Source organism: Vulpes vulpes, chromosome 3 (genome assembly GCF_048418805.1).
Source record: "Vulpes vulpes isolate BD-2025 chromosome 3, VulVul3, whole genome shotgun sequence".
Lineage (NCBI taxonomy): Eukaryota > Metazoa > Chordata > Mammalia > Carnivora > Canidae > Vulpes > Vulpes vulpes.
In genome coordinates, this window is record NC_132782.1 from 23,801,627 (window position 1) to 23,819,283 (window position 17,657).

Here is a 17,657-nt window from a genome sequence, read left to right on the forward strand (position 1 = left end):
AAACTAAAGAGGTTCCTTCAAGAAACTTTTACCAGAATTGGCTTCTCTACTTTATATACATAATCCTACTCATCCTTATAAAATCAACTAAATAAACACAACCATTTTACCCCATTCCTTGTCACCTGTCATTAACACCTGCTGCCTTTTATCCTTTGAACAACTTACTACTAATCATGTAAAATTTTTATCCTCTACGTTTCTCACTTGTGCATGGATTTTATTTATTTTCCATCTGATTCTTTTTCCTTCTTTCTTTCTCTCTCTCTTTCTTTTTTACAGCTATTTCAGGAGAAGATCCACTCCACTCTCCACCCCCTGCCCCCCTCCATGCAATCTAAATCTCTTTTGTCTTTCACTGTTGTTTATCACAGCATTCTGTAATTACATTTCTTATTCAAATATCATTTTGGGGAAGAAGGTTTAGTTGAAAGGGAACTTTAAGTTGTCTAAAAAAGATTGTTCCACTTGCCAATGCAGCTGTTACCTTGAAACAGATACCATCTAGCTGATATTTTGACTGTTTGTGATCTGACACAGTAACTACCAGTACCTGAGTCATTTCAGGGGGAACCAGACACTGAAGAATATAGAGAAGGTTTTCAGATCTCTCCCTTTCCTTTTTTAAAGTATTAAGTGATAAAATCCTGAATATTTTCCTTAGCAGTCCTACAATATGAGTTAGATGAAAATAATGACTATGATGTTAATTTTTACTAACTTATATTGTTTTCTTCCACTAATGAATGTCAGTCGTCTGTAATCATAATGAGGTATGTAGAACTAAACCAATGGTAATTCTTTTATTCAATCGCCAGTTTTTAGGATGAATAAAATACTCAGGGTGAATGAAAACATTCTCAAAAATCCTAAAATGTGATATATACAAGTGATTCAATTTCATATAGTCAAATTATATATACATGATCTCATATGCTGACTGCTTAGAAAATTACTGGAGATATTATAATTAACGACAGTTAAGAGTTTTCTTTTAAAGAGTCAACTGGTTTTCTCACAGACGTTTGGTTATTAAAAATAAACAAATGTTTTCAAACATCTCTATTAAAATGTTTACATCACTTTTAAAGGAACAAATGCCTTGTTAAATACTAATATTAAATTAGTTCCTGTTCATTCAGAGTGCACAAGAATGCAATGTATGGACTGAGAAAATTGTGATTCATTGTAAATAAAGCCAGAGAAGTGCTTGTTTGTTTGTTTAAGGGAAAAAAAAACCCACATAGTTCTAGCTACCAATATTCCTTACCTGGTAGAATTTATTGGTCCCAAATAAGCCTCTTCTTTTCTAAAAAAGTAAAAGTTAGAAGTAGTCATCTGGAATTTTGAGGCTAGCAAGCACATTTACATGAAATTTTTAAAAATTCCTTTTCCTTCTTCACCTCTGATTAAAAAGCCTGCAAAGCTTACCACCTAAGAAGCAGCGAGAGTTAACACTTGCCACTTTTTCTAATGAAAATCATGTAGAAATGAAAAGCAAAACCTATTAGTGCAATTAACTGGTAGGTAATAAAAATGAAAGATGGGGTTGTGGCTATTAGCAGGAATTGAGGAGATAATTGGAGGCTATGTATGGACAAATTAACTATTATATTATAGTACTTATAAATGAATTAATGAAGCTGGCCTTATCACACCATCTACTGTATTTTCAACATCAAAATAAGAACAACCAGGTATCTTTGGTGTAGGCCCCAAGACTATGGAACCACAAATCTGTGTGAATTCTTAACAAGTGTTTTTTTCATTGAGCATGCCCAAAACTAATTTACATCTTCGCCGTGTAAATAATCACATAAAAAAATATGCAGCCACAGATAAAACTTAGCCACAGGGAAATGCAGCACCTCACTAAAGGCAGGGGTGATGCTACGTGTGGGGAGAGGATGGAAGGTAGGAGCTACAGGACCAAATGGCTTCATCCTAGATGATGTTTAGATTCGAGGCAAAGAACTTGGAAATACGAACTTCCCACTGTCTCAGTAATTTTCAAGAGGCCTGAAATGTGATTTGTATTCTTGTAAGAGTCTTCAAATGATTTCACTAGGCATCCCGTGTGGCTGGGTATTGGAGCGAACCGAGCACCACCCAATTAAAAACCAAGGGAGACTGCTCAAGAATGATAATACGAGGTCTCCTTCTATGTGGTGAAATGGCTCTTCTTAAAGACTCTTCTTAGAGACAGGGATGTCCTCTTCGACTTAGCCATCTATTTTAACCCATGTTCCGAAAGGCATTTGGTAAGCACGTGCTATACAACAACGGGCAACTCTAGCTTTCCTATTAAACAGAAGTAGAGGGGCGCTTGGGTGGCTCAGTTGGTTAAGCATCTGCCTTCAGCTCAGGTCACGATCCCAGGACCCTGGGATCGGGCCCTGCGTCCTGCTCCCTGCTCAGTGGGGAGCCTGCTTCTCCCTCTCCGGAGGCTGCTCCCCCTGCTTGTGCGCACTCTCTCGCTCGCTGTCAAATAAATAAATAAAATCTTTAAAAACAAAACAGAAGTAATAATACCAAGTATTTGACTTTTAAAGTTTAAAAGTCAGCCAACCAACAAACATTTCTGGAGGCTTAATATATCAGATATTGTTTCAGACTAAATGAGGCAGGATGAGTCCAACATAAGGACATACTTATAACTGCAAAAGTTAAAAGCTGAAAAAGCAGTTTAAACTTTATTTAACTCGGGGCTGGGAAAAGCAGTGACCTTTAAGCAAAGTAATGAGGCCTGAGAAAGCACAGAAAGGTCTGTCTCCTTTGCCCCACCTCTACTTTGGCCTTTCTCTCCCTTTTCTGATTTTCTCACATTTTAAGCACCCAGGATCCTCCCTTTACCAGTGACGTCAATGCGTCATCCTCCCAGGATTATTTGCCATTCAATTCCTTTTTTAGCTGTGGACTAACAATAATAAACATCATAATAAGAGCAGCTTAGATTTACAGAGCTCTAACCATGTGCCAGGAAATATACCAAGGGATTATTTTGTGTGGTCTCCACCATCACCCAAGGAGGCAGCTGTGATCATTATCCTCTTTTACCAGTGAGGACTCTAAGGCTTTGAGAGGTTTAATAACTTGTCACCTCTGATTCCAAAGGTCTGAAGCCAGGGTTCAAACTCAGGTGGGAGTCTCTCTGCACACTGGTCCCTGCAGGGAACACGGAGCAGAGATGGCAGGTGGAGCATGTGGCACTACTCACGGGGGTGAGATTTGAAGAAAGGATGGTTCTAGCACCTCTTTTGCCTGGAGGGCAACTTCCTCGTTCAACTACACCTAAGGCCTGCTTGATGCTTCAGTAAGTTTCCTGGGGAGGTGAGTCTGGGTTTTGCTCTTTCGGATCCATCTTGGTCATTCTGAGAATAAGCCCATTTCTTCTTGAATAACTTCAGGAGAGCCAGAAATAATAACTGGGTCCCCTTTCCTCATTGTTACTGTTGGGCTTGCATCCAGAACAAAACACTTAGAGAGGGAATACTTAGAGATTACGCACAGCCAGGGATGCTCATCATTTACACCTGCCCTTCATTTACTACCAAGAGGATCTCAGCTACTAAACCCTTGTGACTTCGGTCTCTCTGGAAGTTTGGCAAAGCATTGCTTTTTAAAGTGCAATATGACTGAATTACAGTAGTCTGAAACAAATGGCTATTTTTCACCCCTTCCTTCTTCAATATTGGATTTATGAAAGAGAATGTGACAATAGGGTCTCATTAAAACTTCAAATATTCGTGAAGTGACACATTTAAAAGTGATAGCTACATCACTGAGGAGTAATATCTGCCTGAGTTACTTCAAAAAAGGTTTTGCCTTTTATATTTAAGTGCTCTGACCATATGCCTTAATATTATTGTTTACTTTTTTCAAATCCTCTAAAACTTAAAATAGAAACAAAACAGACACAGCTATCACAAAGACCCAATTCTCAAAGACCAAGAATTAGAAACAATTGCACATTATTGGCAACATCACCTCAACCGCACAGCTTTGTACTGTTTTGGATTTCAAATCAGAAGGCTCAATAAAAGTAAACCACATGGAACATTACACTGGAATTGCACGCTACCATGAGACCTGCATTTTTGCATCTGGAATGTGTAAAAAAGCACAGACTTGCCATACTGACACTGCTTCTCCTACCCACAGCACCCTGACAGGGGTCCACATGGATGCCATCATTATCACTGAAAGGAAGACAAATGGCATGCCACACTCTCCACAGACTGTTGATTCAGCCAGGAGCCATATGTCTGAAAAGGTGCTTCCCTCACGTATCTCCAGCTCCTTGCTAGAACCACACATTGGCTGTGCCTTACAAATCAAATCAGCTGTGTCCCTATAGCCATGGGATACCATTCCTCCCCTAAAGTGGTATAGAGGCTAAAATAATACAACACACACTTAAGAAAATAATAGGCAATAGGCTACATTATATCTTTGTCTCAGATCCAATAAAGCTCCTCCTCCTCCTCCTCTTCTTCCTCCTCCTCCTACTGCTATTTTGTCAAAATATATTAAGCATTTTGGGATTGGTTAACAATTAGCAGTGTGTGATTGCTGCAGAAATGAAATGGGATCCCAGGATCTCTTTCCAGTCTCCCTAGGGGTGGTCCATAGTCTCTATAGAAAATATGAGTGGGGGCAGCCCAGAGATTTGAAGCAGCCAGTCAGAGGAGAGCACAGATTAGAATTTCATCCATCCTCCTTTTTTTTTTGTTTAAATAAATTTAGAAGGCTCAATATCTTTCACTCAAATTCCATATTGTCAGAACCTCTTTGAAAAGTCTTGAGATTCATCAAACAAGATTGTATACTCCATTGACAAAAAAGGATGACTAAGTAAGGAAAAACACACGTTGGTCTATTTTGAAGATCTCTTTGGAAAGAAAAACTAAACCGCATTTTCCAGTAGTTTTTGGAGAAATTTCATCTTGGTTTTATTTTTGGAAGAATAAAAAGAAACACAGAATTGCTGAGAGATGTGCGTTTCTGCCATAGAATATTGTCCCCTTTCTAGATCACTCTGATGGTAAAAGATGCAACGTTTTTAGAGGTTAAGTGTTTCATCTTAGTGTAGTTCAGTATTCGGAAATTTGTGCTCCTTTTCCAACACATCACACTTTTTTAAATACATGATTTTCAGTTTGCACAAACACTATATTTTCTTGAAAATTCATTGATTTAACAAAAGTTTATTAAGTGACTATCATTCACTGTTTTTAGAAACTGGACATAATGAAGAAGAAGCCTTCAAAAACAGAGCATGGTAGCTGAAGAGACCTAGATATTTATTTTTTAAAATTTTTTTTGAGACCTAGATATTTAAAGTAATATGGTATTTCTGGAGTGTTTAAGTACTTTAAAAAAAATCAGATAGGAGAATAGGGAAAAAACACAGCATTTTACCACAGAAAACTCCTAAAGACATTTTGGTTGTCTTGATACAACTGGGATTCAGATACTTTTACATGTCAAACCATACCAAATATGTAAAAATAATGACACCATTCCATGATTTAGGAAAGTTGATACAGAATTCTGAATCAGACAACTGGTAAAAGTAAGGGGCATGTTCCTCAACTTTCAAAGTGGTCTGTGAGATTTCGACAGAGGATGCTCTTCAACTACCAAGTACCAAGATAACAAGTGGATGTCGGAACTACTACCATCAGCACAGCCTCAAGGAGAAAGTGATCCGCATTTTGGAATTTTTCTAAAGATGAGTCCTAAATGCTAGATGCCTCTCACATGGAAACCTGCCTAGTGGGTTTCTGCGCAGTGTGGCTGGCCTGGAGCCTAGTGAATAGCAAAAAGGGCATGAGTTACTTCTGTTTTTTAAATAAGTACACATTTGGCCCATGATCTAACAGTTATGAAGATACTACAAGAAAGTAATATTTTTCATTTTTTAACACTTTTAGGATTTTAAAGTTACCAAATGGTAAAAGCAAAAAAGTTAAATAAGTAAATAAAAGCAAACGAATGGGTGGTTTCACCATTTCCCTCTCTTCAGTGGAAAACCAGTTTACACTTAAGAAAGATAATTTTAAAACTACACTGAGTAAAAGGAAGACATTTTCAGTTCTTTTTTAGACAGTAGTTATTTTGTTAATGGGAGATGCCACAAGATTAGAACTGTGTACCTTACTGAAGCTGCACGTCTAATTCTGACAGTGGATCCTTGTATGTAACAAATACGGTCAGTTCAAATGTAAAATGTTCCATTTTCCTGGCTCTCCCCATGCCTGGTGATTTTCCATGCTGCCAGGGATTAAGAGTGATGCAGCAAAGCTGTAGTTATGCCGCTGGGTAATTTAAGAAGCCACATCAAAGAGCATTTCAGAAAGTTCAGTTTAACAAATAAGACTTTCAATTTATGTCCGCAACGGGTATGAGACTTAATTGAAGGTTCCCTCAAGACCCCACTGCAGGACACACACACATGCAACGTTTTGGGTGCTGATGTTCCTATTCAAATAATAGATGCATAAGGTAAAAAAATTCAGTTGCATATTATCCATATTCAGGTTAAACAATGCATTTCGAAATGTCTAATTGGTTAATGTGATGTATTAAGGGAGACCACACCACTCTTAACTCCAATTCCAATTGCTCTTTTCAACATGGGGGAAGAGCAGTAAGGTAATGAGCTGAATTATATCTCCTAAGAAAACCCAGTGCTTTTCTTCGTTTGTTTCCATTCTTAAACAAGCAATGTTTAGATGGGACGAGAAACCATTAAGAAAGAGAGGGGGGTTTTTCCATCAGGATGTGAAGAGAGTTCTTGAAAACTCTTTGTCTTATCTTTAAGATTTGATGTTCCTATAACTATAATATTTTTTTTTGGTCAATGGATGCCTACAGATATGAAAGATCTGTAACACCTCTGTCAAAGATAAGGTAAAAAATTCTTATGAAATTGTTAAATGTCCTTAGAACGCAAAAAAAAACTTAGAAAAATTTTTAAAAAACTGAAAACTATGTGGAATCTTTTAGGAAATTAATAAGACTTTAGTTCTCCAGGATCCCTGGGTGGCTCAGCAGTTTAGCGTTGCCTTCAGCCCAGGGCGTGGTCCTGGAGAACTGGGATGGAGTCCCACGTTGGGCTCCCTGCATGGAGCCTGCTTCTCCCTCTGCCTGTGTCTCTGACCCTCTCTCTCTGTGTGTGTGTGTGTGTCTATCATGAATATATAAATTTTAAAAAATCTTTAAAAAAAAGAATTTAGTTCTGTGAATTTTAATAACAAAGAAGAAATAAAATATTATTTTTTTGTCTGTGGAAAAATTACTACCTCCAAAGTGTTTATATTTCTCAATAAGGTATATTCGTATTTCAAAAACAAACAGCCTAAGATATGCATAGCTGACAATGAACTATGTCACCCCCCCAAAAAAACCTCCCATTAACAAAGCTAGAGTACATGTTTCAAGTGATGGGAACAGGAACTGCACTCACCAAGAGGATCTAAACTAAATAGGTCAGTTGTTTCCTGTGTTATTTAGTAGTGTGTCTTCTCAGGATGAAATAAAAGAAGAAATAAATTATTTCAGGAATATGGACTGAAGAATAGTTTTTTTCTTTTTAAAAATATTTTATTTTATATATTTATTTATATATTTTATTTATTTATTTTATTATTAGAGTGTGTGTGCACAGTAGGCAGAGAGAGAAAGAAGAAAAAGCAGATTCCCAGCTGAGCAGGGAGCCTGATGTGGTGCCCTATCCCAGGACCTTGGGATCATGATTGAGCCAAAGGCAGATGCTTAACGAACAGAGCCACCCAGGCACCCCTAAAGAATAATTTTTCAATAAATGTACAAAATACTCAAGAAAATATTCATTTGAGGAGAGATCATGAGAAGCAATTATTCTATAATATATTGGTAGGAGACATCCATCCTGCATTCTGGATGGACTGGCTAATATCTGAGATAGAAGATTGGTATTCGGTTCTTGACCTTCCCTTGTTTTTAAAACATTGACTTAAAAACAGCCCCCAAAACTTTGTCTCCAAGATTAAATTTTCAGAACATAAAATTCAGTGCCAAAAGTAAGTCTGAGAAATAACTTTAAAAAAAAATTGAATTCTTTATACTTTAGGGGAAAAAAAAGTGCCATACTAAGTCACCAAAGACCACTTGCTGACACTTACAGATGTAGCTTTAAAAGTTATTGGTGCTAAGTCTCCAAATAGAAGTAAGTAAGAATGTGTTTGCCTGTGTTCTCTGGTAAACAGACAAAAAAAAAAAAAAAAAAAAAAAGAAAGAAAAAGAAAAAAAGTTAGGAAGGCTAAGTGATTAGGGAAGCAATGAGCTTTCTTGATTTAAAAATCAATAGGCCTCCCAAACAGCCAAATGCATTAACTGACATCCTCTCAAAACCATTCTGTCAAAGCTAAGTTTGAAAGGCTGTTCGGTAAGTAATCAGTTATGTCCTCCTGATGGTGAAGCAGAACAGGTCCGTGACACAAATTAAAAAGGTATAAGATGAGAAGAAAACCCCACAAGGCAGGAGGAGGTGCAAACGAGGAAACCCACACCCTGTTTGGATGTATTCTTTATTCTGCAAAGAAAAGTGGAAATGAAATGTTTTTTTCCCCAAATGCAGGACAACACATTTCTTGCCCTCGCATTTCGAAGAATCCTGACAGCTGAGGACTGACAAGGCTCAAGGCAAGGGAACAAATGTGCAGTGCTCCAATCCTGAGCATCTGGGGCTCTTACTCTCCATGCCATACTCTCATCACCCAGGGGTAAAATGGCAGAGATCATCTACGTTTTCAAACCAGTTTTTAAATTTGTTTTAGTTGAAGGTCCAGAACCCCACCACCCCCCAAATGGAATCCTAACTGGAAATTCTGTACAATAAACACTACAAACGGTGCTAGTGACAACAGGTAGGCCAGGCCCCATTTCCACCAGCCTGATTCTAGTCCAACTCCCTTGCTTGAAAATGAGAAAAGATATGGAGAATTTTAGTGACTTGCTCTAATCTCTTTAGCTAAGACCAGGACCCAGGTCACTTGCTATAGTTGTCAGCTTTGCAAATTAAAGTATGAGATGCCCAGTTAATGTTGAATTTCAGATAAACAACAGACCATTTTTTAAGTAGAAATATGTACCAAAAATTGTATAGGATATTCTCCTACTAAAAATAATTTGCTGTTTATTTGAAATTTAACTGGGCATCCTATATTTTATCTGTCCCTATTTCCTTGTTATTGTTGTTTTAAAATTAATTGATTTAAGTAATCTCTATACCCAATATGGGGCTCAAAATCATAAGCCTGGATCAGGAGTTGCATACTCTTCCAACTAAGCCAGCCAGGCACCCTTCTGTCCCTGTTTCGTGATTCCCGCCCAAGGATGTCATAACTACATCAATGTTGATTTTACTAGTCCTTCTTCTTGCAAACTTACTTTGTCACACATAACATTTTAGGGTTCTTTATTAGGAAAGTGGTCTCTGAATGGTTTTGTGGACAAGTGACGTCAAAAATATTTTACATCATATAATTATCTTAATGCCTTTCTGTATGGATGTATATGTGTATTCATATTAACTCTTTTCACCAAAAAAAAAGGTTTTTGGTTTGACCTTGCATTTATATTATACAAAATATACCATACTTGTGAAGTGAAATAAAGAGCTTCAAGATTGTGCCTTAACTCTGTTCTCTGCAGTGATAATTGCTGTATTGAATAAGGCTCTGTTCATGGTACAGCTTGACATTTAGCATTTAGCTATTTGATTTATAATTATTTTTAGGTGATTGCAAGGAGGCTACAGTTCAAACTTAGAGTAGTCCAAATTGAACTCTTTCTTTTCTTCTGGATTTGTAAGGACATGTAGTCACTGATAGGTAAAACTATTTACCTACCAAATTTGTTTCAAATATATATATGTCTCTATATATTCTATATATATATATATATTCTAAATAAAGCAACTTATAGAAGAGAAAAATGAATACAGCCAATGAAATCACATTAAAATGTGTCTAGCTTGCTTATATTTTGGCCGTGGATATCACATCAAGACTCCCTAGTCAAGCAATGGAGAAAGACCTACATGTACCACCGAGTGCAGCGTCAGGAAATACAGAATCACTCAGGACCATTCATGAAAAGTTTTAATGTTACGAAGCAAAAACCATTTGCATTTCTCTAACTACTCCTTACCAAGATTTTCAGAAACGTCCCTAAGTTTTTCGTTTCCCATTCTGAACTTCAACCTATCAACATGCTTGGCACCTTCAAAGTCTTCGTAACACCCATTTGAAATTTTTATTCACCCTTTCTGTCTCCCCCAACCTTTAACACTTTTACTAAAATTGGGCAAATACCTATATCTAACAACACAAGAAATTCAGATGTCATTTTATTGAAAAGATTTTTGCATAATTAGTCAGGAATCACCAAATGTCTGCCTCACAACAGACAATATCACAGTAACACTTGCTGGCAGTCATCCAGCCACTGCCGTGCAACTGGCCTCCTGAAGCTGGGGTTAAAAGCTGGCCTCTGGAAATCAATCATGCTCTCGGCACAGAAGAATATTTCAGTGATATGAAAGCTGAAATGGAGACTATAATCTTTTGTCATTACCCTTGAGGCCGAAGCAAACGCAGAAAGGAAAGTCCATGAATTGCTGATAATTTCCTGTGATGACCGATTCCCAGGAAATTCTGATATAACTCTTGCTCTGTAACAAAATGATGCTTCCCCAGAACTGTAACTTCAAAGAACTCCACCTCTGGATGTCACAATGCTTCTTCAGAAGCTACTCACCCATTAACGGGGCCAGGCCGGTGAGGCAGCAGCTCTCCCTCTGAAGACAATGGAATGTCTGATTGCACAGGAGTGATGAGCTATGTGCTAAGGCTGTTTTTCTAGAGTTCTTTTTTAAAGGAATCGGTTGAAAATATATTTGTTTTAGACCTTTCTTTCTCCTCATATAAGTTTAAATTTGATGTGTTTCTCTGCTGTTCCTAATAATTATGTAGCTGTGATTATCTTGGTTTATATCATTTTTAAAGTTTTACTTCGTCGGCTATTTGCTTTCTGAGAAAAAGTAGTTTACAGACATGTGCATACTATTAATGTCTATTTAATATTTTGGGATAGAATATAAAACTACTCATCTCTTTTGGGTGAGTATTAAACTTACAGTTAGATGTCACTGCTCAGAACACAGGTTAAGTGGGTCCTTCTTATATGATTGGCAATAGAAATTCAGGAAAAAAGGAGGAGGCAGGGTAAATGGAGGTCTCTAACAGTCAAAAGTCCAAAGAATTTTTAGAATAAATTTCCATTATCAATACACGAAGCATAATTTAATATGTTGCCTTCTATGACTGGGTTTAAAATCTTTTTAAAATTGGTATGTTAACCACTGCTAGTTTAATAAATAATGTGAGAATAAAGGTTCTATGTTTGGAAGTCAACTGTATGTTATTTTATTTTTTAAAGATTTTATTTGTTTGAGAGGGAGAGAGTACACGAGTACAAGCAAGGGGAGCGAGAAAGGGAGAAACAGACTCGCCACTGAGCACAGACCGGGGCTCTATCTCAGGCTCCTTGGATCATGACCTGAGCTGAAGACAGACAGATAACTGATTGTGCCACCAAGGCGCCCCAAAGTCAACTGTAGTTTAAAAGTATAACAGAAAACGTTAGGAGTCAACGACAATATGTCACAAGTGCACAGCTCTCAGGTTCAAAATACCTTTATCCATAGCCTTTTAAAATCTAATTATTATTGAAGGTAAACAGGCAAAATGAAATACAAACTGGTGTGGTTATTCCCCACCTCTGCTCTATACCCTCTCCCCAGCCCTGCTCCAAATTCAGTTGTAGACTCTCTTCATTGCTTTTAGAAAGTCAGGTGATTCTGTCCTTTAAGTAGGCTCCAGTACTACCTCATTCAGCTAACTTAAAGTGAGTACCTACTTAGTAGCAGGCAGAGCTACTTTAAATGGAGTATAAATGTCTTAAACTCAAGAACCAGCTCTTAGTCATGTATCTGCCTTAATTAGGATTGCTCTAATGCAAAAAAGCAGCCCCCATGATAAATATAACTTGGTTTATTTAAGGTAATTGGTTAGGAAAGATGAGATGAAGGGAATAGACATATTAATAAGAATATTAATATTATTTGTAAGAATAGAGCTTTGCTATTTTAAGAGTCCTTTCATAAACAACATCTCATTTGATATTCATGGGAATTTTGCATTGTTCAAAATAACAATACGGTGATATGCTGGTGTGCCTGGTTGGCTCAGCCCACAGGGTTTGAGACTTTTGATTTAGGGGTTGTGAGTCCTAGCCCCAGGTTGAGTGCAGACTTCAAAATAAAATCTTTAAAGAAATAATTCGGCGATATGTTATATAGCTATGATTTTTTCACACTCTCACTAAATTTCAGAAGTTTTCTAACTATTCAGTGATATCCTCAATACTCCATAAAACATATGAAGCTCAAATTTTCATGATATAATGATAAATATTAAGAACATATTATCACCTCTAGTTGTAAAATGAGGAAAAGTAGAACTAAGGGACTTTCTTTAGATCAAAGAAAATGAATCCCAGACACAGGTGCTCTGGCTCCCAGGCCAATGAAGTAGATCACTCTCCCCTCTTCCCTCCTCCACTTTGACTCCTGCTTCTCCAGGTGGCATGAAGCAGCGTCGAAGCTGGGTAGGATTATTAGAAGCTTACTTTGGAACAAGGCATGCAGAATTATTTCTCTGAGATCAGAGAGAATGTTCCAAGTGGCTTTGGGGAGGAGGTGGGATAGGACAGACGAATGAATGACTAGGTGAATGGCACCAACTCTTTAGAAGGTAAATACTTCAAAAGTTGAAAATTAAGTATATATCAGATGATAGTGGCTTGTTACTAATCACTTCAGCATCTAACAGCTTCAGCTCATTTTTGGGAAATCAAAGTTTTGTGGGTTTGATAATATTATTGTGACACTGAATCAACTTACATATTATGGACGTTTGGTGTCTACATAAAAAAAATAAGACCCAGAAATAAGACCCAGACATATATTTTTAAATACTGAAGAATTTATGTACACCTCTGATTATTGTAAATCGTAAACCTGTGAAAGAGATCAGCTATATTTCCTACTCCAACACTCAGATCTTTATTTGGTTGCAGAAACTTCACAATAAGAAAAAAAGTATGACACTGACAAGACAAATCTATCTTCTAAATAGAATACACTGCAGGGGTGCCAGCTGGCTCAGTTAGTGGAATGTGTGGCTCGTGATCTTGGGGTGGTGGGTTGGAACCCCACATTGTGGAGAGATTACTTAAAAATAAAATGGTAAAAAAAAATAATTAAAAAATAAATAGAATACACTGCAAAAGAGTTCTTCAATCTGACTTTAGGAGCCACAAGGATTTATTGGGCATTTAAAAAAATACATCAAAAAAAAAATAAAAAAAAATTTAAAAATGCATCCTACTTGAATAACCTGTTAGATATACACACATTTAAATTCAAGATATGTTAGGGTGGAGACCAGCTCTTGTTTGTCAGATATTTAGCTTTTTTCCCTTTCAGTGGCAGAGCTGTCTACTGGAAGAAATGTGAAGACTGCTTTATATTCTTCAATCTTCCATTTTTGCAAAAAAGGGTGCAACAATGACACATATAGCCTATTTTCATATGTGGGTGTGTTAAAAGAATTAATTGTAGAATGTCTTTAAAATATGCTAAATCCCTCTGATACTAGAATTCCATGAAAATAAGGTGTTGTACATGTGATTTAAGTTTTTCCCATCTTATTTCAGGCATCAGAACATAAAAAGGAAGGTAAAAAAAACTAAATTGACAGCTAGATCTGTGAAAAAAGTATTTTTCCAAGATTCCTACATGGTTCCGCAAAGATGTTGAAACTTCACAGATTGCTCAATAGCACTCCAATTCTTCTTTAGCACCCTCAATGACAACAATTCTAAAAGTAAAGGGATTGGAATATTCCAAAACATGTTTTTCCTTCCCCAAAAGAGATTTGAGACCTAATTCTGAATACAAGAATCTAGAGGGAGGGGGGGAAAAACAGTCTGTGCTATTGGATGGATTCCCAAATTTTTGATAAAAGTTTCTCAGAAAACACCACCATCAATTAATGTTTATAGAGCAACCAATTTAGAACTAACTTTTTGGGCTGGAGGGAATGTTTTGCACGATAATATTTTGCTACTTTTTATATCTATTAAGCTCCCTTACTTGACCACTGGCATATGAAGACTTGGTCATTGAAAGAAGTTAACAACAGGTTGTTGTTGGTTTCTTCTTCTTTTAATTAACTAGAGATTTGTTAAGAATCAGATAAATTATTTTAAGAAGATGGCCTGACATAGGCACTTTTTCCAAGTTGACTCTACTCTTGAAAAATGCTGACCTGGGACAGCGCCAAGACTGAAGACCTGTCTTGCCAGAAAATCTGATGTGTCCTCCAAGTACACATAATCCTTGAAACTCTAGCACTGAAGGTGAGGCTCCAGAGCCATGTGAGGTTGAGACTAGGATAATGAAAAGAGACATACAAGAGGACATAGCGTGTGGGACTACAGATGTCTCTTTTCACAGGCTTCTGAACTTGTGTTTCCTTACTGCATAAGGGCCCATCAAGTCTTAGTTCGATGTTTCTTGGCAGCTTCATCAACTGAATTGACTATTGACTATAAACAGTATCCTCTATTATGTTATGGTGAATTATACAAGAGGAGGAAGTAATGTCAGACAGTAAGCAGTTTCTGTCTTATTCACTATAACCCTTTCTTAGCACAATGACTGGCATGTGTAGACATTCAGTAAGTGATTATGAATGAATGCCTTTTCCTAGATGCCCTGCACAAATAATTTATTTAGGGAGAGGGAAGGCATATGATCACACATTATATAAATATGCATGCATGCATACATACATACCATATAAATAATATCTACATATTCGAAAGGGATTCCAACGGTTTGTAGAGAAAAGAGATTTGAGCATAAAGTCTGTAATAGGTGAATCTTGAGACTTTTGAGTAAGGCAAAGGACATGACTTACATTTTAAAAAGATATGTTTGTAGTTTGAAGAGAAGAGGGAGACAATAGGACAGATGGTCACTATGTAGGGTTCTTTTTCCTTCCAGGTCATGTTTACATAATTTCTCTCTGTCATACTGAGTAGGGATGTAAAACATTTCAGGCAGGAATCTATGCTTAAATATTTGTACAAAATCTTCATTAGTTTTATACTACCTTTCAAAGGCTTCCCAGACATACTTTTTTTTTTTTTCTAATGATCTAGGGGGTTGCTATTGACTTTTTAAAGTCCAATAACAAGCCATCATCTTCCCTCTCTCCAAGTGAATTTCAGTAACCATGGAAAATTTCAACTTGGCCTATCTTATTATGCATTTATTTAGGACACACAGAAGACTAGGATCCTTCATTATATTTTAAGCATATCATGAAAATAAAAATTCAACCCTATTCTCTTATTTATTTATTTAAAGATTTTATTTATTTATTCATGAGAGGCACAGAGAGAGACAGAGGCAGAGACACAGACAGAGGGAGAAGCAGGCTCCATGCAGGTAGCCTGACGTGGGACTCGATCCCGGGTCTCCAGGATCAGGCCCTGGGCTGAAGGTGGCACTAGACCGCTGAGCCACCCAGGCTGCCCTTTTTTTGTTTATTTGATTCTCTTTTATTTATATCTATTTTATCTCTATTTTGCTTTTTCAAATTTGGATAAATATATCATTAGTATGTTCAAGTAGCTGAACATACTAATATCCTAAGAAATATGGAATACATAACTTTTTAATGACCACAAAGCATTATAAGAGTAAAAAAGAAGCCTCAAATGGCAAAAAATCACAATTGGTTGCATTAGCAGAGGTAAAGTATTTAATTTAAATTAAATTAAAGAAAAAATCAAATAGAAGAGGAATATGTATCCAAATGCTTAAAGACTTCGTTAGGTAATGAAGGTATTAAAAATAGATTAAAAAGTTAAATGTTTTGGCTCACTTCAGGTTTCCTTATAGTACCCCCTCATGAGAAACATGGCATGAATTAATAGCAAAGTAAATATGATTTTGATCCCCAATTTCTTTATTTCGTACCTCCTTGATAAATATATCATTTCTAGTTCAAGAAAGAAAAATTTTAAATATTCATTGATAGTGCCAAACAATAAATAACCCAGAATCTCAAATTGTTTAGAATGATAAATAGTAGTCATACAGATCATTTCACAGATTGTCATGGATGATTCAAAGAGTCATGCAGTGATTTGGGATTTTATACTTAGAAATAATTTTTATTCTGTTCCACATATTTGTTCATGTGTCAGGAAAATTAATTTCAAGGTATATAGTAAAAATCAGATTATTTTTCACAAAAATAAGATTGCTGAGCCTCTTGCAATAAAACAGCAGTGATCTCTACTGGACTTGTGCCTTCCTGGAGCAACTGCAAAAACAAGGCAGGACTCAAAAAGACATCTGAAAGAGTAGGCATGGAAAGTACCTCCCATTGGCAGAGAGACTGACAGGTGACTGTGGTCTCAAGGTGGCTCTGGATCATATGTACAGCTCTGGAGAGTCACACAAATAATGCGTGTACCCCACATGTGGCTATTAAAAAGAAATACTTGATCTATTTGTCATCATATACAACATATAGCTTGGATATGTATGTCTTAGTCTGTTTGGGCTGCCATCACTAAATACCACAGACCGGGTGGGTTAAACAGTAGAAATAGATTTTATCACAATTGTGGAAGCTAAGATCAGGGTCCCAGTATCATCAGGTTCTGGTGAGAGCTCTCTTCCTGGCTGGCAGATGGCTGCTTTCTCACTACGTTCTCACATGATGGAGAGATAAAAAGCTTTCTCTGGTCTCTTCTTATAAATACACTAATGCCATTAGGAGGGCCTCACACTCATGACCTCATCTAACCCTGAATACCTCTCAAAGACCCCATCTCTATCTACCATCTGCAGATGTTAGGGCTTCAAACACGAATTTGGGGAAGGGGACATGAACATTCACTCCATAAGAGTATGTGTGTGGGTATAACTTCTAAATGGACTTATTTTATCATATTAAGTTGATACTATCCATCCTGCTAAGCATGCAATTTATTTCAGTTCTGAAGCCGTCTCTTCTTACAGTTAATTAAGCACCAGACATTACCCTGGTTGTTAAACACCAAATATTAAACACCTAGTATTATCTGGATTGAATGACAATAAAAATTGGATCCATAGTAAAGGAAATGAGAAATTCTAACTCTAATAGGAGAAATAATTGCCTATATCTCGGTAGCTACCAAAACATTATATACAGTAATTAAAGGATGACCAAGAGGCACTTGGAAGATTTAAATAAAGTGAAAAATAAAATAGTTAAAATAGCTGTACTGGGATACAAAACAACATTCTTTCTGGCTTTTAACCCTAGGAAGTTCAGTAACTATTGTCACTTTGCCTATATTTCATGGTTTTTGTTTCTTGCCTTTTCCAGTCTTTTTATTCAATTTCTTAATAAGTTTCTTGGGCACTACGGTATTTTTGTTTTGTTTATTTTGTTTTTCTTCTTCCTCAAACCCAGTAT

The 17,657-nt window shown here is 36.7% G+C and overlaps 1 protein-coding gene across 16 annotated transcripts in view; it reads right to left on the minus strand.

The window, feature by feature from the left end:
• The window catches only part of ZNF385B (zinc finger protein 385B), a 367,591-nt gene that overhangs the window by 58,642 nt on the left and 291,292 nt on the right, over positions 1-17,657 (minus strand). For 9 of the 16 annotated variants that reach the window (XM_072752074.1, XM_072752082.1, XM_072752078.1 and 6 more), the window contains one exon: positions 1,271-1,309. The exons of the other annotated variants lie outside the window; for them this stretch is intronic. In XM_072752074.1, coding sequence (XP_072608175.1) covers positions 1,271-1,309 — 39 coding nt within the window. The remainder of the gene's footprint in view (positions 1-1,270; positions 1,310-17,657) is intronic. 16 annotated transcript variants of the gene reach the window in all.